The following is a 27590-nucleotide window of genomic DNA, read 5'->3' on the forward strand; positions in this document are numbered from 1 at the left end:
TAGTCTGTGCCAGTCATTGTGAAAAAGTCTTTTTATTTTAAGAAAAAAATTTAGTCAACAAAAAAAATTTAACAAGTTTCACTTAGCAAAATACACCCAAAAGGAAATCACAGTACAAAGAAAGTTTTAAGTCAAGGCCTCACCAATTCCTACAGTATTAGTAATGTGTCTCAATTTTCAAAACTAACTTTTAAAAAGCTTAAACTTAACCTAAAAGATTTTAAATGAAAATAAACTAGAATGAACAAACATGAGAAATGTTCCTCTTTGAATTAGGGATCTAGCACCTTGAGTTTTCCAAAAAAGCACACCTCCCCAATGTGTTCACGATGATGTGGTGTAAAAGATCCACATTTAATGTACTTAAAACTACTTTAACTCAGATAACATCACTCCAGAAAGTACACTACCAAAATGTTGAGAAAAGCTGAAAATGGTTTTAGTTTACTCAATATAACATGCTAGAAGAAAGTTTGCATGAGAAAACACTGAAGAGGTAATTTTTTAATCCAGATTTTACAAACTCATGGTGCAAAATGGGTCCCACAGCTTCCTCTAGAGTAATAACTGCTTTTCACTGCTTGTTGGCTGCCTGTGAAAATTTGATTGAAAATAACTCAAAAGCTACTACAAAACTAGTCATATCCACTCATGCTGTTCTGGCCACCATAGCCAGCCGCCCCGTAACAGCCACTCACGGACTGGCTCTCAAGGCCACTGTAAGTGGACTGGGTTGACACCCCTATGCCTTGAATCATCTGGCTGCTATATGCCCCGTTGCTGGACCCTGTCGTGGAATTCAAGAAAAGTTCTATGTATCTGTGCTGCATGTTGGCCCTGTCTTTGGACATGGCCGCCACAGCTTCTTCGTGAGTGGCAAATTCGACATCAGCTTCGCCGGTCACTCTTCCATCAGGGCCAATCTCAATATGGACTCTCACTGGGTTGAGTGGAGAGAAGAAGTTGTAAATGTCGTTCTCCGTGGCTTTGTAGGGCAGCCCCCTCATGTGGACGCAGTGTCCAGTGGTGCTCTGGACAGTGAACTCGCCATCTCCATACCTTTGGTCATACATCCCAGAGAGACAGTAACTGAGGTCTCTTCCAAACATGTCGGTGGTGAAGCCGTAGCCATCGCTGAGGCCACTGTACTCCTCATAGCCCCCATAGCCTGCACTGTAGGCACCAGACCTCATCCTCTCCAGGCCTGCTTGCTTGACAATGCCGATATACCTCCTGGCTGTGCCAGGCCGGTCATAGGGCCCCGGCCGCTGCACTGACATGAACTTCAGAGGGGGATCCGAGTATGACCTAACCTCTTCCTGACTGCTCTTGAACACCTCAATATACCTGTGCCCTATTCTCTCCTTGTGCTTCCCTAGAGCCTTCTCAGCTAACTCCTGTGAGGCAAACTGCACAAAGGCTTCCCCTGTAATCTTGCCCTCGGGGTCCACAGGCAATGTGATCCCGTTTGGCACGATTTCCAACCCTGAGAAGAACTGAATGATTTCTTCCTTGGTGCATCCAAACGGGAGTCCTCGAAGTCGCACGAAACCATCATTGGCGGTATCAGCACTGTTTGGACCACTATGCTTCAACACCCAATCCATCTCGGTTCTGTGGGACTTGAACACCTCAATGTACCGATGTCCCATGCTTTCCCTGTCTTTTTTAAGGGCCATCTTTACATCATCTTCTGATTCAAGTTCAACAAAAGCCTCACCACTCTGCCTGCCTTCTCTAGTGTAGATAAAATGAACGCCTGCGACCCCATCATGAATTGTGCAGTCGGAGAGGAAATTCTGCACATCCTCAACAGAGCAGGACCAGGGCAGGCCACGGAGCTTGACTACAAAGCCTTCACCTCCCTCGGGGCCCAACATCATGGACACTTGACAGAGCAGACGTCAAACAAACTTGGATGCGGCTTTTTGTGGCTGAAAAGAAAGCAAAAACTACTTTACATAAATTTTCATTTAATATGTATAACAAGAATATACAGTAAATAGTTTCCATTTTACAGGTGAGGAAAGATGAGTGAAATTAAAGATGTTAAGATATATGAGCGGAGATTCAATCCTACGTCTCTCCCAAAATAGTTACATTACTCACAGATAGACTGAAAATAACAAATTAACAAATTCGGGGGTCTTAAAAAAAAGAAAATGGAGAGTAAAATTTGAAGAGCAAAATAGTGATCTGGAAGCTTCAATCAATAAGACAAAATCTACAAATTCTTATGGTCAATTACTATGAGTTCTAGAAGGAAAAACAAGAGAATGAATTGAGGCAACATTCAGAAATACTAAGAACTTGTCACAACTACAGGAAAACAGATGAGCTGTATTGTTGCATCGCTAAGGTAAAAGGCAAGAGAGGGTAGGTGTGACCTGGTACTTTGAACACAGAAGAATCTAAGTATTGGGCAGGGCATTTTCTTGTTTTATTTAGTCCACGTTATCTGTTGTGATGAAATTTGGTGGTTCATTTAAAACAGCTCCTGTGTGATTCTTCAACTATAAGCCCTACATTTAACCAATCTGCTTGTTTGTGGCAAGACACTACAGAAGCAAAACGACGTGACAAACACAGGCTATTTTAAATCACAATACAGAATAACATTTCCTGTGACACTGGGGTGAACCAGAATCAGTGTTTTTAACAGCAACAATGATGCAAGGATACAAGAGAGCAATGGCTTCCAGAGCCTAAGGAGGTATCATTATTCCTATTGTCAACTCAAACAAAACCTGAGTCAAGTGTGAGGTCAAATTAAGACATATCCAAACAAGCAGATTAGTGCATCAGCAGAATATCAGTTAAGTGTGATGCAAATGTAAAAATCATATTATATGCTTCTCAGTTTCATATATTAAAAAAGGATCAACTGGGAATTCTCTGGTGGTCCAGTGTTCAAGACTTGGCACTTTCACTGCCATGGCCCAGGTTCAATCCCTGGTTGGGGAACTAAGATCCCGTAAGCAGCACAGTGCGGCCAAAAAAAAAAAAAGAAAAGAAAAGTGGGGAGGGGAGAAGATCATAAAACACACTATGGGGACTTCCCTGGCTGTCCAGTGGTTAAGACTTCGCCTTCCAGTGCAGGGGGTGAGGGTTCGATCCCTGGTCAGGGAGCAAAGATCCCACATGTCTCGAGGCCCAAAAAACGTAAAACAGAAGCAGTATTGTAACAAATTCAATAAAGGCTTTAAAAATGGTCCACATCAAAAAAAAAAAAAAAAGGAAAAAGTCTTAAAAAGAACACATCATGTTGATCAATGTAACACACATACTTTGCTGTGTTTCATTGAGGACTACAAAGGGAATGAACTCCTCAGTGTACAAGAGGCATGACAGATGCCCTTCCTGACAGGGTGTCATGAAGTGCAAGTGGCATCTGACACCCAAGAGTCCAAACTGAAAAAGAGTAAAGGTCAAATCCATGTAAAGGGCTGTATTGTGAAGAGTAGGAGTTGAGTCATCAGATAGCAATATACACATAATAGACAATAAAAACAGATAGGACCCAAACTACATTCTTAGTGACAATGCTCAAAACAGGCGCTAGTACAAGGAAATTGTTTCATGAAATTGTCATTTCACATCAAGTGTAACAGATGTAGCTGTTAAAGGTAAGAGCCCCCTTTTCAAGAAATCTGGGCACGTTGGTCATTATGTAGAAAAATATAAGGCAGAATCCTACCTCAGATGAATCCCAAAACTATCCCAGATGGAATGGGGTATTTACACTATTAGAGCAAAATAGACAGATTTCTAAAAACTCCACAATTTAAACAAATTAGAAAGCATGAATGGTTAAGATAAGAAAAAGAAAAGCAACCTGCTAACAGAGACACAGTGAAGCAAACTGGAACAAGATTTAGGAATTTATAAACAAGGAGCTGCTTCTTCTCATAGCTGAGCTTGTTATCTGCAGCTCTGCTCCGTCAACTCCACCTGCCCCAAGAAATCCCCATCTTCACAAACGCTTCACAGAACACTATTTTCCTTATCAATTAAGGAGATTTTCTCATTTCTAACCAACCCTGTAATATACACCTTCCCTGATACCAAGTTTGCCTCCAGCTACTTGCGGATTTGCTTTCCCTTTCAGTAAAATCTCATCCTCAAAAGGCCTCTACCCACCCCCACCATAAAAAGAAGGGCATGATCTCACTCTGCCAAGGACCTCCACGGCAAGAAAGGAACATTTTTTTATCTCCATCTTCTCAGTTCCCACAGCAGGATTTAACCATTCTCTCTGGAGATCCTTTCTCCCCGTTGCTCTTGGTTTTCCTGTTAATTCCTTAGGCACTCTGCCTGAGCCCTTCCTCAAGGTTCAATTGTATGCAATCACTGGCCCTTCTTTCTTTTCATGCCCCCCCCACTCCTGCTTTGTAGGCAGCCTCACCTGATCCTTGTATGTCCAGGGCCAAGTCTGGGCTCCGGAACCCAAGTTCCCAGCTTTAGGCTCCCTGAGGTCAAGACTGGTATACACAAACTACTCCATAGTACCACCTATGTACCACAAATGAACAGCCTTTTTCCTCTAACTCTTCTATAGCAGCACCCTGGTCAGCCTTACCTGTCATCCAGAAGCTCTAGAATGAAACTAAAGTAATCCTTGAACAACTCCCAAGCCCTTAAATCCAATGAGCTCATCATTTCTTTGGGGGTCATCCCATTCTCCACCCCAATCCTATTCCTAACCCATACCTAAATTCTATTCAGTAACTCTTGACTCCAACAAGCAATAAAGGTTTCTCACATCTCTTCTCAGTCCCTAGCACACTGCTTGGCATTATGACTTGAATTATCAAATCATCATCTTCTTTGTGCATTGTCCTCGTATCTCTTTCTACCTCCTCTTTCTTTCTAATCCCAGTACCAATAGCCCTTTCCAGGACACATTCACATCTGATCCTTAAAACTTTTCCAACCCTTACTGCAACCTAATCTGTAGCTCTTTTAAAGTGACTTTATGTCACTCTCCTGTTCTAAGACCTCAGTGGCTTCCCACTGCCTGGAACACAAACCACGGGGCTAAGGGGGCGCTCAGGCCTTGCAGCTCTGACCTGCAACACACGCTCACATCACTTGCATTAAAAAAAATATACATCCTCTTATTCCTATTCTCTGTGCCTGGAGTGTGCCAGGCTCTCTGCTGCCTTGGGTGTGACACGTGGTAATTATCTCTCCAAATATACTCCACCCAACCTTCTGTCTAGCTAAATCCCACTAATCCTTAAGGTCTCAGCTCAAATATACCACCTTTCCCATAAAATCTTCCCCTTCCACAAATTAAGTCTTACAGTTCTGTGATCCCAGAGCATTCTAGGAAAACAAATTCATGATTTGTTTAAAACTCTTCAAAAATGCAAGAGAGCCTAGCAAGGACAGACTGATCTGTGCCCGTAGGTCACTGTGGTCCCACCCCCAGCACAGCAGGCCCAAGATTAGCAAGAGATTAACTGATGGCCAGGTGGGGTCAACACCACCCTCTAGAATATGGCAGCCTCGTTAGGTTAAAAAAGACAAGCAGGGGGAAAAAATTAAAAAAGACAAGCAGGAAACATAAAAGAACACAGACATTTCATGTAAGGACTACTTAAAACGCCCAATATAAAACAATTATAAATGTTTTTTGTTTCAGAAAATGTTTCAGAAATAAAGTGACTTCTCCTCTGAAGGCAATGTGAGGAGAGAACTCTTCCAAAACACCTATCTATATTTCTAATGTATGTAATGCAATATCCTCATCTTTGCCCTCAGAATCCTCTACATTTGGATTCTTTGCAGACTTACAGTACTTAGAACATTAACTAACACTTGAGAAAGTTAAGAAAGCTGGAGTTCTGCTCAACATTAGATTTACAGCTAGTGAAATCTTCACACTCAAGAAAGTTTTCTGTGTCAATAAAATAAATCAATTATAAACTGAGAAATTAGTTTTCTTAAAATAGCTCACCTTAAAGAACAGCGGGGGATGCCCACAGTCGAAGACACTCCAGGCAGGTAACGAACTGTCCTAAAAAAAAGCGATAAGGCCGTCTTGCCGCAGTGCCCCAGCACTCCCAGAGTGAGCAGAGCCAGCGGTTCCCCGGCTGGGCTGGGCTCCGGGCTCCCTTCCTCCGGAAAAGCCAAAGCCCGGGCTGTGGGAGGCCGTTTACAAAACCGCGGGGCTCCCTTCAAGAAAGTGCACGCCCGCCCGCCCCCACAGCTTTGAAACGCTTTACCTCTTCCCTAGGGTAACGCCGAGAGTACCAGCCTGGAACCCTCCCACTTCGCCCTGAGAGATGTACTCAAAACGCGAGTTCTATACACGAATACCTGAGCGCGCTAAGGCAATTTAAATACCGAGGGCGGGAGGGGCACTATCTGGATGGAGCGGGAGCAATGTCAGCGCGGTTCCGGGAAGCCGCGGGCGGCGAGGAGCTGCGGCGCCGACCCGCACGGGAGGCCAGAGGCGTGGCCAGATTTTCACAGGGATGGGCTCCAGAGAAAGGTGGTTTGCTAGACACTGTTCCAACAGTATTTACAATTTACAAGCATTCCTGGAGGACTGGCTGGAGATACTCAAGACTTTCTTTCCCAGTTTTATGTGACAGCTTCACTTCTTGAGACCTAATGTATTTGGTCTAACATTAATCTTTTAACTGAGGAAGAGTGAGGGGAGGAAATGTTGAAATATGCTTTTCAATAGGAAAAACATCAGTACCATCAACCACAGCCACAGGACAAAGCTGTCCCCAAAATACATATGTCCAGAGAATTAGTTTGAGAATTAAAGCACATTCTTAGTTTTAGAAACGTAGAACTGAGAAAGTCAAGTTAATTTCTGAGCCTGTTGTCTTAGAGGTAACATCTGCCTTGCCTTATTAGCGTCCTGTAATTATTACACGAGATACTATTTTTGGGGAAAGACCTATATAAATGTAAAGTACTACAATTTAAGAAGTAACAGTTTCAAATTCTCTAGAAGAGGGTTTTCAAGAGGCTTCATCAACCGTCCCTCTCCTCTGCCCCCAGAAAAGAGTGAAATCTAAAGGGTAGATAGAACCCAGTCATCCTAATGGGCCGAACCCCTTCTGCTTAGGTTTATCCCTGGCTCCTGGCTCACTCCAGTGTGGTCCGCACACCAACGGCTGAGGCGCCTCCTCGGGCACGCACACTCGGGGGCGGCCAGAAGCAAGGAAGCCGATTCTCACGAGACTGAACCGCGGCGCACACACAGTTGAAGTGCTGAGGGGTAACACTGGTCGCCCACCCCGCTCCCCGGCAGCACCCTGCAATCGCTGCTGGCGGCGGCGGCGGCTAACAAAATACTGCTTTCGAGTGCTGCAACTGGAGACCGACTGAACTGAACGTACCGAACGCGGGGACAACCAAGGATTTTGCGCGCGCGCGCACACACACACCCGCACACACGTCCGCAACTGGACTATGACGTAAGTGCGCACACGGACCACCCGAGGATCTTGTTAAAATTCAGATCCTAAAACAAAAGATCTCGGCCGGGGTCGAGACTCAGCATTTCTAACAGGCTCCCAGGACTCCTGGGACGGTCTCCAGAACGTGCTCTTCCTCACTCTACTATACAGGTTAGGCAGGATTTAGTTCGGATCCAGGTGGACCAATCAAGATAAACAGGGCACGGCTGATTAGGTTTCTCGAGAGAGCACACAGGGCGCTTTAAACTGCACCCGCACCGTCTCTCTTCAGAGACGGGAACTCGGCGGGTCCCCGGCTTCACCCCCTTTATTTGTGTTCCACTGAGGCCTGAAGAGCATTTCGTCCTCATTTGTAAATGAATTTTAACCCACAGCTGGCAGCACTCAGACTGTTCTGGCTGCCTTAATCACTCAGAAAGTTCTACCTCTTAAACCACGGTCCGCGTGAGACCCCGCCTCACGATTACGCGGTTGACTCTTTGGCCCTAAGACTTACCGCTGAAAGGAGCAGGACCGATTTCTATCTTCATGAAGCAAGCGCGGTTCACAGCCAAAGGACCCCCAATTCCACCCGACGCTTAAAAACGCAGAGGATTCCGGGGAAAGGCCAGGTGCATCTCCTTTTGTTATTAACCTGAAACTGAAACTCAACTGGCTGTGGGGAAACGCTTCAAACGAGGCTTGAAAGTGCGCTCTCAAAATCGCGGGCCATCAGGGGCGCGTCTGAGCGATTTCGGCGGGAAGCGCTGTAAGGGTCCCGGACACCAGGCTCCTGGCGGAGGCACTGGGACAAGGTGAAGGGGTTCGCTCGGCCTCCACAGGGCGATCCGACGGTCTCGGGTCGACCAAGCCCTACAGGAACACGCGACAACAGGGCGCCCCATCCCCGGGCCTGGGCGGGGTCAGCGGGAGCTTCCGGGGCGGGGCAACCTACGGGTGGGGGGAGGGAGGAGAGGCTTCCCGGGCTGCGAAGAGTTGGGGGGAGGGGAAGGAGGTCACGAGGCTAAGGCTCCCCGAGCCCGGAGGTGGAGGGGAGCTCCCGGGGCAGGGGGCTCACTGGAGTGGCAGAAGGAAGAGATTCTAGACCGGGGAGGGAGGGGGGAAGTGTTGGCGGCGAGGTGGGGAAGAGTTCTCCGGCCGGGCTTCCTGGAACCGCGGGGGGGAAGGGGAGGCGGAGCTCCCGAGTCAGAGGGGCTTCTAGGGGCGGCGAGGAAGAGTTCGCGGGACCCGGGGTCGGCGGTCGCCTCCCCGGGCTGGGGGCGGAGCTCCCGGGTCGGGTCGGGGGGACTTCCTGAGGCCGTAGGGTTGGGGGGGGAGGGGAATTCCCGGGGCAGCGAGGGGGAAGAAAGAGTTCCGGGGGTAGGGGGGGCGGCTGTGCGGGAGGAGGTGGGGAAGAGTGCCCGAGACCCGCGGGGGTTGGGGGGAATGCGGGCGGGGGTCGTCCGCTCGCGGCGGCTCACCACGACGGGTCCGGGGCCTGGAGTCCGGAAGGCCGGCGCGCGGGGCTGCGTCCCAGAGGCAGAGGCCGCGTGACTGGGAGGGCGGCGAGCCGGACGTGGGTCACGGGGTGTAAAGGAGGAAGTGCCACCGACGGGCCCGCCAAGATGTCACCAATGGAAACGCGTCCTGCAGGTGCGGCCCGCGCGGTCGGCCAAGGCAGGAAGTGGGAGGAGGAGGGAAGGAAAGCAACGAGGAAGACCGTTCTGAGTGTGCTCTCTGGAGAGGTGCCAGGGTGGAGAAAAGTCCAGAGTACGGGCGGAGGGGAGGGGTGACCGGCACCACGCATGTGGAAGGAGAAACCATAAAATTTAAATTTTAAAAAAAAGTCATCTCTGAAGGCAGGAAAGGATTCAGAATGGAAACTAATGAACAAAAGGTAGAACGTCTTTGTGTATACAGTACCTTGTTTTGTAGATTTGAGCCTAATCATGTAAATATTTTTGCACAATTTCAAAAAGATTAATTTTAAAACACGCAATTCTTTTTTTTTTTTTTTTTTTTTTTTTTGCGGTATGCGGGCCTCTCACTGTTGTGGCCTCCCCCGTTGCGGAGCGCAGGCTCGGGACGCGCAGGCTCAGCGGCCATGGCTCACGGGCCCAGCCGCTCCGCGGCATATGGGATCCTCCCAGACCGGGGCACGAACCCGTATCCCCTGCATCGGCAGGCGGACTCTCAACCACTTGCGCCACCAGGGAGGCCCAAAACACGCAATTCTTAAACTTCATAACCTAACAAGCAGTTACATTTTATTAACTTTTGACTCCTAATTCAAATGAACTGGAAAACAATTATAAGGCAATTGCAGTAATCTTAGCAGTGACTGACTTTACATTAAGAAATGATAAAATTTTAGTTGTAGCTATGCTCTGATTTTTTTTAAGTCATTAGATATACATCTGATGCCTAGAATCTGTTTCTAAATAATCTGCAGCGAGTCGGAGTACGGATGAAACAACATGGGCCATGATTTAGTAATTACTGAAGCTGGGGGATGGGTACATGGCGTTGCATACTTTTGTCTCTACTTTTGTGTATGTTTAATACTTTTAGTAATAAAATTATCTAAGAGGAAAAAGTCTTAATCTATTTACTAGAAATAACGAACAAACTACAGAATTTACAGGGAAAAGGAATGGTTCTAGGTGAGAATATGATAATGCAGCCTACAGAGCCAGACTGGGTAACTCGACAATGACAATAGCCAGGCATTCAACAAAATATCTCCAAGGGAGCACTTATTGAATAAAAGAAATTTAAGAGAATTATCAAGGATTCACAATGCATGGGACATATCTGGATCTTGATTCAAACAAGTTGGTCAACATTTGAGACAATTTAGGAGATACTTGAACACTGATTTTACTTATGTCAGATATGATAGAATTGCAGTTATGTTTAAAAATAAAGGAATTAATTTTTAGAGATATTTTAAATACTTGTTTGCAGGTGAAATGGTGTGATGGCTGGGATCTGCTTCAAAATTATCTAATTCAAAATCCAGCCATCCCACAGAAAGTGAGAAAGACACTAAAAACGCATACATTCAAAAGAAATAAAACAATATTCTGAAGAAAAATTAAGCCACAAAATTGACTTGTTTTTGCAAAGAGTATCTATGGAAATGAGTATCTTGACTGCTTCACAAGCACTTATTTCACTTCTTAAAATCCTCTTCAAAATACATTCTTGGTAATTTAAACGACTGGCATCCATTTTCTCACTTATTTTATTTGCATGTATTTGTTGCAGTTAAGTAGCGTTACATGTTCTTTCTTGGCTTAACTGGTTGGTGACACTGGCTAACTGGCTAGTCGAGTGTTAATAATTGATCAGTCATGATAGGGTTCCTGCCGGGTGAAGGAACAACATGTACAGAAGACACAGGGGAAAGTGTAATGCTGAGACAGAAAGCACCTCAAAACACCTGCAGCCAGTGGGGAGATCCACGAAGGGGGGAAGCAGAGTAAGATCCTCCAAAGCCCTGAAGGCCTGATTCGGTATTTTGGACTTTATTTACTCTAAGGGAAGATACTTAACTATTTCAAAATGGAATGTAGTATAGAGTTTTGCTTTTCAACAGAACAGTCTAGCTGCTCTCTGGAAAATGAATGATGGGGACAGATGCATGGAGATGGGATGGGAAGAAGCGAGACAAGTTTAGGAAGAACTGATGGTACGGTACGTACCCTGCAACAAAAACATTGTGGTGGAAACTGAAGCATGTGAAAGGATTTGAGTGATGTGCAGTAGATAAAATGTACCCAATTTCAAGTCATTCATTAACCCAGAAATATTGTGCACTTACAAGATGCAGGTACTGTGCTAAGTCCACAGAACAGTGGACTAGGAAATCAATAAAGAAACAAACAAACGTATGACAAATTCTGAAAACTCAAATTAAGAAAACAGGGATTAACACATTGGGGTTCTGAGGAAGTGACATTTAAACAGATCAGAAGCATGAACAGGGGTGGAAATGTTAAACTTTCTCCCCCTGGTAAAAAGCTACGGTTTAAAAGTAGAAATTAGAAGACCATATTATTCTATTTTTCCTTTGTACATTACCTACTTATTTCCCCCAGATACTTGTTCAAATTATTTACATTTTTAAAATGCAGCCGCTTGTCAGGATATGTTTTGGTGTTGGTTGCTTTGTAAAAATATTTTTATTTTGTGGTGAATCCTTTTAATCTTTATACTCAGTTCTTACTAAATTCAAAAAAGAATTTTAGATATCGTTTCTGCTGCTGTCTGTTTTCCACTTGAGGAGCACACATGGGGTCTGGGCAAGAAGCAATTCCCAGTCATGGGACAGTATATGAGCAGAGCCCAGATTCCTATTTGTTATGGATGTTTTCCTGTTCTATTAGAAACTACATTAGAAACCTCAAGTCTCTTCCAACCCAGCAATTTTATAAAGTCCCAATTCAGTGGTTCTTAAACATTTTTTTTTTTTGCTGTCAGGGACTCCACCTGAGAATATGATGCAGGTCTGGATCAACTTTTTAAAAAAGTATACCCCCCACACACAACTGTACCTAAATTTTCAAGCAGCTCATGCCTCTCAAGTGTGAGAACTCTGACCTAATTTGTACAACATACCAAGTTCAACACATAAAACTACCTAAGGGCTATTAAAGAAAAGAGAAGCTTTAAGATACAAAGTACTATATATAAAATAGATACACAAGGTCCTACTGTATAGCACAGCGAACTATATTCAATATCCTGTAATAAACCATAAATGGAAAGGAATATGAAAAATACATATATGCAGAAATGAATCACTTTGCTGTACACCAGAAACTAACACAACATTGTAAATCAATTTCAATTAAAAAAAAGAGAAGCTACAGGTGGGGTGATTAAAATAAATGACATTTTAAACGTTCGTTGCTATTACTACATTTTTATCCATCTAAGAAAATATATCATAATTTGTAAGCAATAGGAAAGCTGTTTTCCATTATCTTTTAGCTATTAGGCTCTAGCTTACTGTAGCTAAGTCTGGGGTAATAATACACTGTTTTCCTCAGTGTTCATTTCTCAAAAGGTGTGTTAACTAAAAAGCAAAAATAGTGTAATGTTAGGTAAATTATGTCTATAATGCTTGTACTGAAATTAATACAAGGGACAAATTATTAGCCACCATAGAACAAGCAGTCATTGCTCTGTATTACTGATTGCATTAGTGACTCAAGAATCAAGATCTAAAGTTACAACAGAAAAAGTATCAGGTGGGGTGTTCATAAAAAGAAACCTCCAGGGACTTCCCTGGTGGTTCAGTGGGTAGGACTCTGCGCATCCAAGTGCAGAGGGCCAGGGTTCGATCCCTGGTCGGGGAACTAGATCCCACATGCATGCCGCAACTAAGTCTGCATGCCGCAACTAAAAATCCTGCATGCTGCAACTAAGGCCCGGTGCAGCCAAAATAAATAAAATAATTAATTTTTAAGAAAAAAAGAAAAAGAAACCTCCAGTGTTAAAGATAAAAATCTGTTCTCCCCAACTGAGGGAAATATTTCGTCATCTGTATTAATGAATGCCCACAGCCCCTTCAGTAGGCCTAGAGCTTCCTCTTGGGTCTTGGTGGAGAGCTGACATCTTGTCAGGTCCCCAGCAGCTGCCATAGGAGTGGAGGCAGCTGTAGCTCCTTGTGCTCCATGTTTGCTGCTCAGGGGACGGTAGCACACTGCTCCAGGGAGGCGGGCCGGGGTGGGGGTGGGGGGTGGGGGCAGGGGGCAGGCTAGAGAACAGAGCCAAGAGGAGGAAAGGAACATGACAATGTACTTGAGAGGGGTTCCAGCACCAGAATACCACAAATTGGACAACGGCTTAGAACAGCAGACAGTTTTCTGGGAACAAGAAGTACTGTACAAAACTGTAAATATTTTAACAGGAAAAATAACAAGCACTCTCAGATACTTGATTACAGAATAAAAAACTTTCCAGTGCTAAAAACTGAGTTTTGAATTTATAAAGTTAGTAATGAATTGAAAGAAAGGGTAGTTGCTTGGAAAACCAAGTGGAAGAAATAGCTCAAAACAAAGAAAAAAACCCAGAAACAATGAGGGGAAAAAGATGAAATTCAGAGGAGTAAGAGATAACATGAGACAGGAGAAACAACATGTGAATGATAGGAATTCCAGAAGGAGAAAAAGACAAAATGGAGGCCAGAACAGATAAAGAATGGAAGGAAACTTTCCTGGCTTAAAATAAACTCAGTGGTGTAGTTCCCAACAGATCTTTAAAAACACACAACCCAGGCATATGATGGTAAAAAAAACATTTAAAGTACAGAGAAAAACTGCTTTGGAAAGAGAACAAGTTAGGTACAAAGGATAAAAATATGGTACCAATAGTCACACACTGCTACTGAGCACTTGAAATGTGGCAAGTACAAACTGAGATGTGCCCTAAGTGATAAAATTTAGTACATATAAAGTGAATTGCAGGGAATTCCCTGGAAGTCCAGTGGTTAGGGCTCTGTGCTCTCAAGGCCAAGGGCATGGGTTCGATCCCTGGTGGGGGAACTAACATCCCACAAGCCTCTCAGAGCAGCCAAAATAATAATAATAATAATTTAATTTAAATTTTAAAAATTAAAATGAATTGCGAACATCAAAAACAAGAACCTAAAACCTCAACTTCAAAATATTGATTACAGGGGGCTTCCCTGGTGGCACAGTGGTTGAGAGTCCACCTGCCGATGAGGGGACACGGGTTCGTGCCCCGGTCCGGGAAGATCCCACATGCCACGGAGCGGCTGGGCTCCTGAGCCATGGCTGCTGAGCCTGCTCTCCACAACTGGAGAGGCCACAACAGTGAGAGGCCCGCATACCGCAAAATAAATAAATAAATAAATAAAAATACTGATTACATACTGAAGTGATGCTTTGGATGTGTTGAACCAATCAAAATATGTATTAAAATATACTTTATTAAAATATTTTCCAACGCATTCTATATACAAGGCCAGTATTAATTACCCCGTTATGGGCTGAACATTGTGTCCCCAAAATTCACATGTTAAAGTCCTAACCCCTAGTACCTCAGAATGTGACCAGGTTTGGATATAGTCTTTACAGAGGTGATATAGTCTTTACAGAGGTAATTAAGTTAAAAATGACATAATTAAGATGGGCTGTATTCCAACATGAAGAAGGGGAAATTTGGACACAGATAAGCAGAGGGAAGACAGCCATCTATAAACCACAGAGAGGGGTCTGGAACATATCCCTTTCCTTAAGCTTCTTAGAGGGAACCAAACCTGCTGACACCTTGATGTAGGACTTCCGGCCTCCAGAACTATGAGACAATAAATTGTTTAAGTAACCTAGTCTGTAGGACTTTGTTATGGTATCCCTAGCAAACTAATACACTTGTAGACATCAAAACCAGACAGACATCGCAAGATAACCGCTTAGGAGTATAGACACAAAATCCCAACAAAATACTAACAAACTGAATCCAGCAACCTGTAAAAAGGATTATACACCATGACGAAGTGGGATTTATCCTAGGAATGCTTAAGAATGCTTAAGGGTGTTTCAACATAAGGAAAGGTACTGGGCCATCTGCAGCCACATGGATAGACCTAGAGATCATCTCACTAAGTGAAGTAAGCCAGACAAGAAAGACAAATATGATATATGTGGAATCTAAAAACAAAACAAAAACAAATAATTTATTTACAAAGCAGAAAGAGACTCACAGACATAGAAAACAAACTTATGGTTACCAAAGGGTGTGTGTGTGTGTGTGTAAATTAGCAAGTTGAAATTAACATATACACACTCCTGTATATAAAATAGATAACCAACAGGGACCTACTGTATAGCAAAGGGAACTATACTCAATATTTTGTAATATCCTCTAAGGGAAAAGAATCTGAGAAAGAATACACATACATATAACTGAGTCACGGTGCTGTACACCTGAAACTAATATATATTGTAAATCAACTATACTTCAATTTAATTAAAGAAAGAAAACATACTGAAATTAGATAGTGGGGATGGTTTTTACAACTTTTTCACAAAAAAAAGCACCTCTGAACTGTACCCTTTAAAAAGGTGAACTGTATGGTATGTGAATTACATCAATTATTAAAAAAATTTAAAAATCATTCACATCATAATTCTATTGGACAGCACTATTCTTTTTTCTTTACCGGGTGATCAAATGTTTATTTTAATACTTACAAAATACTATAGAAATGAACCCAAACAGATATGTACATGTACATATGTACAAAATTTTAAACTTCTGAAAAAGAATCTATAAAAGAAGATGGTTAAAATGAAAAACAAACAAACTTAAAAAAGATTTAAAACCAGCACCATGAAGCTGATTTTCTTAAAGCAAAGTAATTATAATTTTAAATTGCAGGCTGTGGCCGGTCTTCCAGGCTTACTGTGGACAGCACTATTCTAACCAAATATTCATGTAAAGCAGAAGAGACCTCAATTAGGGGAAGATGAAGAATGGAGATGTCAATGATGGACCATCTTTGCATGTAGATAAACTTAAAAGGAGAGAGTGTGGTAGGAATTTGTAAAATATTTATACTATATGAGGATTTTTGTAAAAGGCATACTGTAAGGGAAACATAATAGTTTAGAATTTTCTTCATTCTTGTCATTTTTTCCCCTTAAATGATTATCACTTTTTGTGTCCTGTTTGAGACCTTTTTCCTAGCCCAAGGCCATATGGATTTTTTTTTAACTTAAAGCTCTGTTGTTTCCATCTATGTTTTCTAACATTTTGATCTACAATAAACTTGGAATTGATTTTCCAAGAGTTTTAGAATTAGTTTATCAAGTTTCACAGGCTAATTTCATTCATGAACTCACATGAAAAATTCCTAAATAAACATTAGCCAACCAAATCCAGCAATACACAAAGCTATTTAATACAACATGACTAACATGACCAAGTTGGATTTATTCCAGGAATGCAACTGTAATTCATCATTTCAAAGTCAGTCACTGATACTGTCACATTAACATATTGATGAAGGTAAAATATGGGTTAACTAAAAATTTTTCATGTTTCTAAGAAATACCCTAAATAACAGAAGAAGAATAGACATGAATTGTCTTTACACTGGCAGTAGGGAAAACTTTCCTGACCATGACTCAAACCCCATAATATCGAAAAATACACAAATACACACACACAAACAAAACACCCCAAACCTCTTATGCATGGCTAAAAATACCATAAGCTAAGCAAAATACCCATGATAAAATGGGAAAGACATTTGCAATTTATTTCCTAAGTGTTAATACCCTTAAGGTACAGAGAGCTTCTAAAGAGAGAAACAAAAAGTCCAACAATCCAAAAAAGAAAATGGGCTAGAGGTATGGACACTTGACAGAAAAAGAAATGCCTTTAAACACGAAAAGATGCTCAACATCACCATGTAAGATAAATTAGAATTTTAAATGAAACAACATTTAAAATACCTATCACACTGGCAAAAATACAAAAGTTTGACAACAAACCCGCTTGGAGAGGCTGTAGATCAGCAGACACTCTCAGAGACTGTTTGTGGAAATATTAAATGGTTCAACCCCTATGACCAAGAAAGTGAAAAGACACCTGCAAGGCTATCCATTGAAGCACAACCCAATTGCCCATCACTAGAGATCTAGATGAATAAACTTTGACGGATCCACCTAATGAAGTATTAGGCCTTAAACCAAGGAAGCCAAAGACCACTGAAACTGTGTCAAGAAAGGAACCAATCTGAAAGGCTCCCACTGGCCAAAAATTGAATTGGAGCATCAAAGAGAATAAAAGCTACAGTGGATTAAAGCACATCCTATATGTTAAAATCCATGACTTCATAACGATACCAGAAAAATTAGTGTCTAAGGATTCAATTCATTATGCTGGATATGGATACTAAATATAAAAAAGGAATCAAAAACTTAACCTGCCTTCTATAAAGTACATCTTAGAGTAATCAAATGATTAACAAAGAAAATTTCCTCTCTACAGAAGTACACCTGCTAATAACTGAGAAGGAATATTGAATTAAAATATCACTGATCTGGAAACAATCAACAAAACAATGCATTTAGAGAACGAACATCAACAGCTGCTAACATCACAAAGAAGGAACACCAACCAATATGTGCCTCTGGCAGGAGTACACAGCACCTCCCATGCAGTATTTCAAAATAAAATCTCAACGGAATCAGGACAGCCTGTAGAGGATAACTACCATTTTACAGGAAATGCAGAGGACAGAGATTCAAACACCACCATGGGAATGCAGTCAGAAAAACCCAGAGTGTGGGGAAGGAAACCTACGTGACACACAACCTGATTTGTTCAAAGAAAAAACTTCTAAGAATAGAGAACCTTTAGATCGTCACTGTCTAATAAGGTAGCCTCTTGTCATACTTGACATGTGGCTGGTACAAATTGAGATGTGCTATAAAATAAGCACACACTGCATTTTGAAAGCTTAGTTCAAAAAAAAAGCATGAAAAATAGAATTTAAAAATTTACGGGGGAAAAAAAATTTACTGGGGGACTTCCCTGGTGGCGGGCACGGTGGTTAAGAATCTGCCTGCCAATGCAGGGGACACGGGTTCGAGCCCTGGTCCGGGAAGATTCCACATGCCGCAGAGAAACTAAGCCTGTGCGCCACAACTACTGAGCCAGCACTCCTCAACAAGAGAAGCCACCACGATGAGAAGCCCGAGCACCACAACGAAGAGTAGCCCCCACTCACCGCAACTAGAGAAAGCCTGCGCACAGCAACGAAGACCCAACGCAGCCAAAAATTTAAAAAAATAATAAATTAATTACAAAAATTTATTACATGATGAAGTGATTATTTTGGGTCTATTTTAGATATATAACATGTTAAACTAAATTATTAAAGTGAACTGTTTCTTTTTATCAGAAAATGTAAAATTATGTGGCTTGCATTTTATTTCTGTTGGACAGTGCTGCTCTGTCTTAAAACATAACTTGAGACATATATCTACTAAACATATAATGACCTTGTTTGGATCCCAAACCAAACCAACCAGCTATATAAAAATATTTATTACACAATCGGGTACATTTGAACACTGGGTATTTGATGATATCAAGGAATTATTATTTCTTTAGATGTGATAATGGTATTGTGATTATATTTTAAAAGTCCTTAGAAATACAAACAGTTAAAATAAGCCAGGCTGGTCTTAGATGAACCTGTTTCTCCCTTTGCGCAGTTTTTTGTCTTCCACAAGAATCTTTGCTCAGGGCAACTAATTAGGGCAGGGGCCCTGGCAGAGAGGACTGTCCCTGTCAGATAGATCTGAGTTCCAGTCCCAACTGTGTCCCTAGGACACATCTGCACGATGGGAATACAGTAATACCTCCTTGTACACTGGTCACGAGCACGTGATTAGAAAATGTGGTCAAACACCTAGCTCTTGTGTGTGGATCCAGTAAGGGTCAATTAATGTGTTTCTACAAAGAGCCTGAAAGCCAGAGCTCAGACTGGAGAGGGCAGGTTGGTGGGAAAGTCACCTCTGTGGAAGGAGGCCCCCTTCCATTTCTGTACCCCCTTCAGGCACCTACTCCAAAGGGCACGCACCACGTGTCTCCACTCTCCCTCAGTTTGGGCCATATTCAAGGACTAACTCTCCTCCTAATCCATCCTTTCCCTTAAATCAATTCACATTTTTATTCGAGTTATTTTATGTTTAAAGGAACCTTGTAACAATACTCAAGTGAAAACCAGCCACCTGCCAGTTAAAACAAAAACAAAAAGCAAATACTACAAAAAGGATGTTACTAAAAGACAAAACTAAAAATAAAAAGGAGACCATAATATGGAAATCATAAACCTAATTAATTTACAGAAATGCATATAGGAAGATGAGATCCCCAAGGGAAAGGCTGGACCTGCTTAACACCAGTTATAAAGCAGTCTCTCTCAATGTTCATTAAGAGCAGAAATTTACTCACTTGAAAATGAAGAAATCTTGTCTAAAAATTAGCACTGAAAACATCACTTTTCACTGATAGACCCTGACATTTTTGTCTAACCGGAGAACTCGAGATATTTTCATTCTTACTAGAAATTCAGAAACAAATAGTTAACTTTTAAAAACGTGACTAAAAATAAGAGTGAGAATTATATTAAGATCGATAGTTTCGATGATGTCCTTCACTAAAAGATTATTTGCAGCCTTCCACTCTCCGGGTTCCACGAGGGACCGACTAGCCGAGGCCCGCCCCTAACGTCTGCCGCCCGGGGCCCCTCCCCCACCTCCACCGCCGAGCGACCCAGGCGGTTCCGGGAAGCGGCCGCTCGTGGGCCCCCTGGAGCCTCGAGAACACTTGTGAAGCATGATGGCTCGTCAGGGCCTCGGGAGAAAAAAACTGCCGCGAAGGGCGTCCCGCGGGACGCGCGGGGCTCGCCGGTGGCCGGGGAAGGGATCGGGGGGGGCTCGCCTGGGCCTGGGGTTGTCTGGAGGGAACCTGTGGGGGTCCTCCGGGAGACCCTTTAAGGTACAGATTAACGGGGAGGGGCTGCAACCCCCAAGCGATTCCGTAAAAGACCGGGGCCCAGGGCCGGTCGCGTCCCCGAGACTCGCTCAGCCTCCCCCAGGCCACCCGGCACCGCCTTCCGTGAGCCACGCGGGAACAGGGCGGCGAAGGCGCGGCGCGAGCGCCGGCAGCGTCCAGAAGTTTCTTGGGCGCAGTCAAGAATCAGCAAAAGTACGTTCAAAGATAAAAGCAGCACGGGACAAGGAAAAAGAAACGGCCAAATTAAGTTCGCTTAGCAGAAGTGTGGTCATCAGGCAAGGACAACGAGAACCAAAGAGTTTCAGCCAAAATACAGACACGATACCTCTGAGAGTAGGAGACAAATGCAGACAAGGGCTCAGGGCACTCACGCCGCACGCAGAGAAAGAAAAGGCCGCAAAGCTCCAAAGTGAAGGCTCAGCGAGCGGGAACGTGGGAGGGGGGAGGAGTCAGGTACCCAACCAGTCTTGTGCAACTCGCGGACGCGTTCAGCCACGTGAAAGTACCGCTTTCATTTTTAAAATGAACCCCCTCGCACGGTCGCCTGGTTTTCTCACCCTACTCCTGGCAGGGGCGCTCGGCTCTGCTCCCTCAGGAGTCCGCACGAGGCTCTTCCCTTCGTCGCTTCGGACTCTGCCTCCCCGATCTCAAATCTCAGCCCCGCGGTCCAGTCCCGGAACGTAAGGCCCTTGACCTCAGACCCACCTCCCCAAAACCCAAAGCTTAGCCCCGCAGTCCCCACCCTCAGTGGGCCGGTTCCCCGCGTTCCGTACTCAGTCGGTCCCCGGGTGTATGGCCCCTGACCTCAGATCCCACCTCCTCCGACCCCAAATCTCAGCCCCGCAGTCCCCAACCCCCAGTAGGCCCAGTTCCTAATTGGTCCCGGGTGTGCGGGCCTTCACCTCCGATCCCGCCTCCCCTGACCCCCAAATCTCAACCCCTCGGTCCTCCATACTAGGGGCCCCATTTCCCGGCCGCTCCCCGGTATGCGGGCCTCGGACAGGCCGCCCGTCCCACCCCTCACCTCGGGGTCCAAGTCTCCACGCCCCCGCTTTTCTTCACATCCGGCACCTCGGTCGTCCCTCTGAGCACCTAGAGGAGGGTGGAACGCGGGGGACTTGGCAGTTGTAGCTGAGGCAGTTAAGGCTTGTTTACCATCACTATGGAAACCCCGGGCAGCGCGCCCCGGGAGGGCCCCCCGGAGAGGCTGGGTCAGGCGCGCGGCGGGCCCGAGGCCACAACTCCCGTCCGTCGTGCGCACGCGGCGCTTCCGGAAGACCTTCGGCTCTCGGAGTGCCCTGCCCTCCCTCGGCCCTGCGCCCTAGCACCCGGGAACAGCAGCCCCAGGAACCCGTGCCCCCGGCCCGCTCCCGGCTGCCAGCGTAACCGCGGCCCGGTTTCCCTGCAAAACCCTACCTTTTTCTTCAGGAAGACGCGGCCTACTTCCCCTTCCAAGCGGAGCCGGAAAGACGCAAAGACCACGGCTGGGCGGGGTCTCTGAGGCGGTCGTCTGTGGGTGGGGCCGCGAGGGCTCATTGTGACGCTCCCGGAGCGGAGCCAGGGATTGGCCGGCCAGGAGTAGGGCGGGGCCAGGGCCTGAGGACCGGAAGCGCTGCGGGAAGGGGAGGGGTGGGACGTGGGCGAGCCCTGGTCGGGGGAGGGGAGGAATTGTGGAGCATGGCTGAACCTCTAAAGCTACTGACTGGGAGAGTGCCCCGAACAGTGAGCCCAAAGGACGCCTGGGTTGAAGACCAGGGTGACAGAAGGAAATGAGAGTCATTTCCGGACGAGAGTGAAGAAAGAGGGAACCGAGAACATCGGAGACCGATAAAGGCGGCTCCGAGGGCAGGGTTTAGGAAGGGATTAGCAGGTTGACTGAGGTTGCTTACGTGACTATCACTTAGGGTGAGAAGCCCCAAGGTGTCTGAAGGTGACCCTCAAGACGCCGAGGCAATGCACAGTGTTCAGTCAGAGCCCCTGAGCCGACTGGCTGAATGGTAGCTGAAATGGCTACCCTGCCTGAGGCAGTGGAACAGATTCTTTAATGTGTTCTGGGATTAATAATTCTTACCATTTTATTTTTGGAGTCTCCATAAAGAGGAAGATATAAATGCACTCAACACTGGTGAAGCAGAAGATTATTTTTTAAATCACCAGTTAAGTTAAGGGGGTGCTTGGAATAGGGCCAGATTATGAATGGGCAACTATAGTAAAGGAAGGAGCAGTTTGTGAAAAGAAGCTGATTCCAGGAAAAAAAAAATGGAAGAGTAAAAGGAGGAGGTGAAAATGTACTAGAAAACTGATGAGGCATAATTTCAGAGAACAGGTCCTACAAAAATCAAATAGGTATTCATAAGAAACCCAATGACTCCATCACAACTCAGGCTGTAGAAAAGTCTGTTTCTGGAGAGAAAATGCAAGTAGCTAATCTGAGGCAAATATTCAAATTATACCCCCCCCCCCAAAAAAAAAAGACTTCAGAATTTAGGGACTGAAACCAGGTCCAAGAAGACATATTCATGCAGTCCACTAAGAGGGCCTCTGAGCCATGGGGGCTTTTTTTTTTTCTCTCTCTCGGTACGCGGGCCTCTCACTGTTGTGGCATGGGGGCTTTTTGATCCCCTCAGCAAGTCTGACAGTTCTACAGCGTTCATAAATGATGCAATAATCTTTGAAGCCTTCTTAAATGAAAGAATAAGGCTTTGGCCTGATGATGAGCCTTCCCCTGCTCCTTGGGAGTCCACTACAGTATCTTTTGCAGGTGAGCACCAGCATAGTCACATGTTGGCCCTCGTCCACAGTAAGGGTTGGGATAGCTCAGACTGGTGCCACAGGTCCCAGACCTTTTCCACAGATAGCCATCTCACCTCACCAACTGGAGGATGCTTGCGCACACCTCGTCCACTTGGACTACCTCCTCAGCTGTGGGACTTTAGAGGCCTCCACCTTTTCTTTTCACCTCTGTGTCTGCAAAAGTGTCTCACCTAAGCTCTGAAATCGAAAAAGACACATTTGTTCGATTCTTAAGAGTACCTGCACCTCGGTGCACCTCTGCCATCCGGTTTAAAAACAGTTGAGGGGGCCTCCCTGGTGGCGCAGTGGTTGAGAGTCCGCCTGCCGATGCAGGGAATACGGGTTCGTGCCCCGGTCTGGGAGGATCCCATATGCCGCGGAGCGGCTGGGCCCGTGAGCCAGGGCCGCTGGGCCTGCGCATCCGGAGCCTGTGCTCCGCAACGGGAGAGGCCACAACAGTGAGAGGCCCGCATACCGCAAAAAGAAAAAAATAAAAATAAATAAATAAATAAATAAAATAATAAAATAAAAACAGTTGAGGGACTTCCCTGGTGGTCCAATGGCTAAGACTCTGCCCTCCCAATGCAGGAGGCCCGGGTTCAATTCCTGGTCAGGGAGCTAAATCCCACATGCTGCATATGCAGGAACGAAGGTCCCGCGTGCCTCAACTAAGACCTGATGCAGCCAAATAAATAAATAAATATTTTAAAAATAAAGTGAAGTAAAAACAATTGAATTCAGCACAAATGAAAATCACCCCAAGTTGTTATTCCCTGTTGTTAATATAGATTATTATCACAGATTTAATGCCTTTTAATAAGTATTTTAACTTTTAAAAAATAAGCTTATCTCTGGAAACCACTCGTCCACAACAAATGGTACAGAGGTTTGTATTACAACTGGTATCCCTTGAAAGAACAATTTGCCCTTTAAGCTTTGATACCCCCCTCCCCTTCTTTCCCAGGAGTGCGCCTGGATAGGCAGGGTCACCAAGGCTCAGAGGAGGCTCTTACTCAAAATCACGTTATCTGTCAAATAGCAGTGGCAGTAACAATAGTGAATATGTATTGCACCTTCACTGTGCTTTGCACTATTAGGAGTACTTAATCTCATTTAAGCCTCATAGCAACCCACCAGTAGACGTTACTATTATCATCCCCACTTAGTAGAAGGATGCTGAGGTATAGAGTTGTTAAGGTAACTTTCCTAAGGTCATTCAGCTTGTGGATAGCAGGTCTGGCCATTGGGCTAAAGCACTCTATTTCCAGGGTCTTGCACTCTTTGCTGCACTCTCAAGTGCAGTGAGAGATAGGTCTTTCAGGCTGGCTCCCAAGCCCCTTCTCTGCCTCCCTTTCCCATCTGAAAGAAGGAAAGAATGAAGTGAGAAAACAATTGAACTGCCCAGCCACAGTATAGGTCCAGTCCAAATGTAATGATTCTCCTTTGGTGCTGTAGTAGCCAGAGATGAAGGATAAGATAACCTAGGTGAGACGCCAGCAGGCTCAGCGGTCACAGCCTTGTGTGATTAATTTTCTTGACCAATATAGAAAAATGTACCTTTGAAGCAGCACCAATGCTTATTCAAGAAATAAGTCACAATAGCCAGGACATGGAAGCAACCTAAGTGTCCATTGACAGACGAATGGATAAAGAAGATGTGGCACATATATACAATGGAATATTAGCCATAAAAAGAAACGAGATTGAGTTATTTGTAGTGAGGTGGATGGACCTAGAGTCTGTCATACAGAGTGAAGTAAGTCAGAAAGAGAAAAACAAATACTGTATGCTAACACATACAAATGGAATCTAAAAAAAAAAAAAAGTTTCTGATGAACCTAGGGGCAGGACAGGAATAAAGACACAGATGTAGAGAATGGACTTGAGGACATGGGGAGGGGGAAGGGTAAGCTGGAATAAAGTGAGAGAGTGGCATGGACATATATACACTACCAAATGTAAAGTAGATAGGTAGTTGGAAGCAGCTGCATAGCACAAGGAGATCAGCTCTATGCTTTGTGACCATCTAGAGGGGTGGGATAGGGAGGGTGGGAGGGAGACGCAAGAGGGAGGAGATATGGGGATATATGTATATGTATAGCTGATTCACTTTGTTATACAGCAGAAACTAACACAACATTGTAAAGCAATTATACTCCAATAAAGATGTTAAAAAAAAAAAGTCACCACCACAGAAGTCTGGACCCCTGGGTTATTTGCTGTTCTTCTAAGATACTTTTCAGTTCTTTCAAACAGCACTTTGTGTTAAACAGTAAAAGAGGGGTTATGGCACCTAATGAGTTTGATGGTTACTTGCTTGAATTGGTTTCTTTGCCTCACCAAAGACTGCAGGGGGACTGGGTGGTACTGGGCAGTGTTGTGTGGCTGCCCTTACTTTGACCATTTCCACAGCAGGCCTGGCCAGCAACAAGGCCTGACTTAAGCTATGTCTAGCTCTTTCACCATGCTGAGTTGTTCCCCTTTAGCTTGATCATGGGCTTTCCCAACCAAAAATATGTACAGTTAGGCTCCTTCACTTCTGCGGGGGCCTCAGGAGAGGCAGAAAACTTCATTTGCATCAAGATGTGCTATTATGTGTCAATTATATCTCAATAAACCTAGGGGAAAAAAAGATGTGCTGGGTGCAGGGCAGCTTGCAGCTTTTCTCTTTCTCTCTCATTAACCTCCATTTTATAGAAATTATGGAATATTTAAAACATACAGGAAATTACAGATATTGTAAAAATCTAAGAGGTAGTGCCATTTGATATATTGACTACTTTCTTTCATTGTTTTTGGACCAAAAATTACAGATAAACCAGTGTCTGAGATGCTTTTCAACTCTTCAACTCTTTAAAAAGCAATGACTTGGAGGGAGGGAGATGCATGAGGGAAGGGATGTGGGAACAGATGTATATGTATGACTGATTCACTTTGTTATAAAGCAGAAACTAATAAAAAAAAAAAGCAATGACTTGAATTCCCTGGTGGTCCAGTGGTTAAGACTCTGCACTTCCACTGCAGGGGGGCACAAGTTTAATCCCTGGTGGGGGAACTAAGATCCCACATGCCCCCGGTGCAGCCAAAAAAAAAGCAATTACTATAATACAATTTTTTTTTTTTTAATTTTTGGCTGTGTTGGGTCTTTCTTGCTGCACGCAGGTTTTCTCTAGTTGCGGCGAGCGGGGGCTACTCTTCGTTGCGGTGCGTGGGCTTCTCATTGCGGTGGCTTCTCTTTTTGCACAGAGCACGGGCTCTAGGCATGTGGACTTCAGTAGTTGCAGCATGCAGGCTCAGTAGTTGTGGCATGCGAGCTTAGTTGCTCTGCGATATGTGAGATCTTCCCAGACCAGGGATCGAACTGGTGTCTCCTTGCATTGGCAGGCAGATTCTTAACCACTGCGCCACTAGGGAAGTTCTATAATACAATTTTTGAATGATGAAATATTTCAAAATTTGAAAAAAAATTGAAGATAATAAGTACATACAGTCAGTGTGGAGTAATGAAGTCTTGGGGGCAGAGAAGAAACAAAATGTGTAGTCCATTTACATATTTTTTTAAAGAATATTGCTTCCTGTAGTATAGTTTGTGTGGGTAGGTGTGTGCTATCCTGATCCAGTTTTGAGGCCCTAGCTAGAAGCTGATCAGTTCCTCTTCTTGAACAGCCCATTAAGTCCATACCACCAAACACCACCCTTATTGGGCTCTCACACTCTGGGGCCTTCATATGCTTACCCTAATTGCTCCAGGACTAGATATCAGACAACCAGGGACAGCCCCTGTGCCCCAGAACCTTTTGAAATTATTCAAATTAGCCAGTCCTACACCTGTTTGCTCTCTTTCCTTCCAGCAAAACCACAGTAAAGATGCTTGCTTAGTTCCCCCTTGCTCTGCTGTGCGACTGGCCTGGTACTTCCCATGAGTGGCCATGGGTGGCATGCTGTGTTCTCCCCCGAGAGCTGTGAGTACAAGACACTGTAAAACTCTTTCCGTTTTTTTTCTCTTGATCTGCATCTGACGGAGCCATGCCTCATCCAAGGTAATATGGTTAAAACAGTTCCTTCCCACTGTGCCTTCTAGTTCAAAACTATCATGGCTGTGTAGGTGGGAGGGAGCCTGTCACTAAATTCCACGCATCTGTCACCCAGTGCTCCTGAATACTAGCACCTTCTGGGGAGCAGCCCCTCCTGCCTCTGGTTCTTCACAGCAGAGTTTGTGCTCCCCAAGGGCCAATGGGCAAGGAGGCCAGGGATGGCAAGTGATTCTTTTTTTTTTAAATAAATTATTTATTTATTTATTTATTTATTTATTTATGGCTGCGTTGAGTCTTTTTTTTTTTTTTTAACTACACAATGTTCTTATTTTTATTCAACTATAAGCAAATAGCAGAATTAACACAACATTCAGCAACTCCAGACCGGCTTTTCTTACACCGAAGAGTGATCAGTTTAACAGGCACAGACTTTCGGATTTCTGATGACCTCTCACTCAGCCCTGCAGCTCACCTAGATGGCCAAGCTTTAACAGCAACTCTCTCCCTATTGCTTTTTTCAGTATTGCTCTTTAAAGGAGCCAGAGCAGGACACTGACACCCAATAACCAGCCTGAGATGTATCACACGGTGGGCTAGCGGACGTGCCGACCCCTGGTTGTCTTCGTGAGAGACAGGGCCGTGAAAACACATGCCAGAAGATGCCGTCACAGCCAGTCCTGGGCTCGGGCTCACAAAGGCAGAGGCAATCAACCTTTTCTTTTTTTCAACCTCTCTTAAAGATTCTTTGATGCTCTGTTCTAATACTGCAGAC

The 27590-nt window shown here is 44.5% G+C and overlaps 1 protein-coding gene across 9 annotated transcripts; it reads right to left on the reverse strand.

Annotated features, from left to right (window-relative positions):
• Positions 1-489: 489 nt before the first annotated feature.
• Positions 490-21489, reverse strand: HNRNPF (heterogeneous nuclear ribonucleoprotein F). 9 transcript variants are annotated; one of them, XM_060108554.1, is made up of 4 exons: positions 21408-21476; positions 21016-21083; positions 5963-6022; positions 490-1934 (listed from the first exon to the last, which is right to left on the reverse strand). In XM_060108554.1, the coding sequence occupies exon 4, from the start codon at positions 1881-1883 to the stop codon at positions 636-638; it is 1248 nt and encodes a 415-aa protein (XP_059964537.1). In that variant the 5' UTR covers positions 1884-1934; positions 5963-6022; positions 21016-21083; positions 21408-21476; the 3' UTR covers positions 490-635. The 9 variants fall into 9 exon arrangements, with proteins under 9 accessions (XP_059964537.1, XP_059964511.1, XP_059964519.1 ...); XM_060108528.1 differs by lacking the exons at positions 21016-21083; positions 21408-21476 and adding exons at positions 7942-8085; positions 8906-9010; XM_060108536.1 differs by lacking the exons at positions 21016-21083; positions 21408-21476 and adding exons at positions 7942-8079; positions 8906-9007.
• Between the last annotated feature and the right edge of the window lie 6101 nt (positions 21490-27590).

Source organism: Mesoplodon densirostris, chromosome 1 (genome assembly GCF_025265405.1).
Source record: "Mesoplodon densirostris isolate mMesDen1 chromosome 1, mMesDen1 primary haplotype, whole genome shotgun sequence".
NCBI lineage: Eukaryota > Metazoa > Chordata > Mammalia > Artiodactyla > Ziphiidae > Mesoplodon > Mesoplodon densirostris.

What these genes read in the sequence shown, in the direction of transcription:
- HNRNPF (XM_060108558.1), bottom strand. Translation starts at nt 1,883, where the DNA reads ATGATGTTGGGCCCCGAGGGAGGTGAAGGCTTTGTAGTCAAGCTCCGT.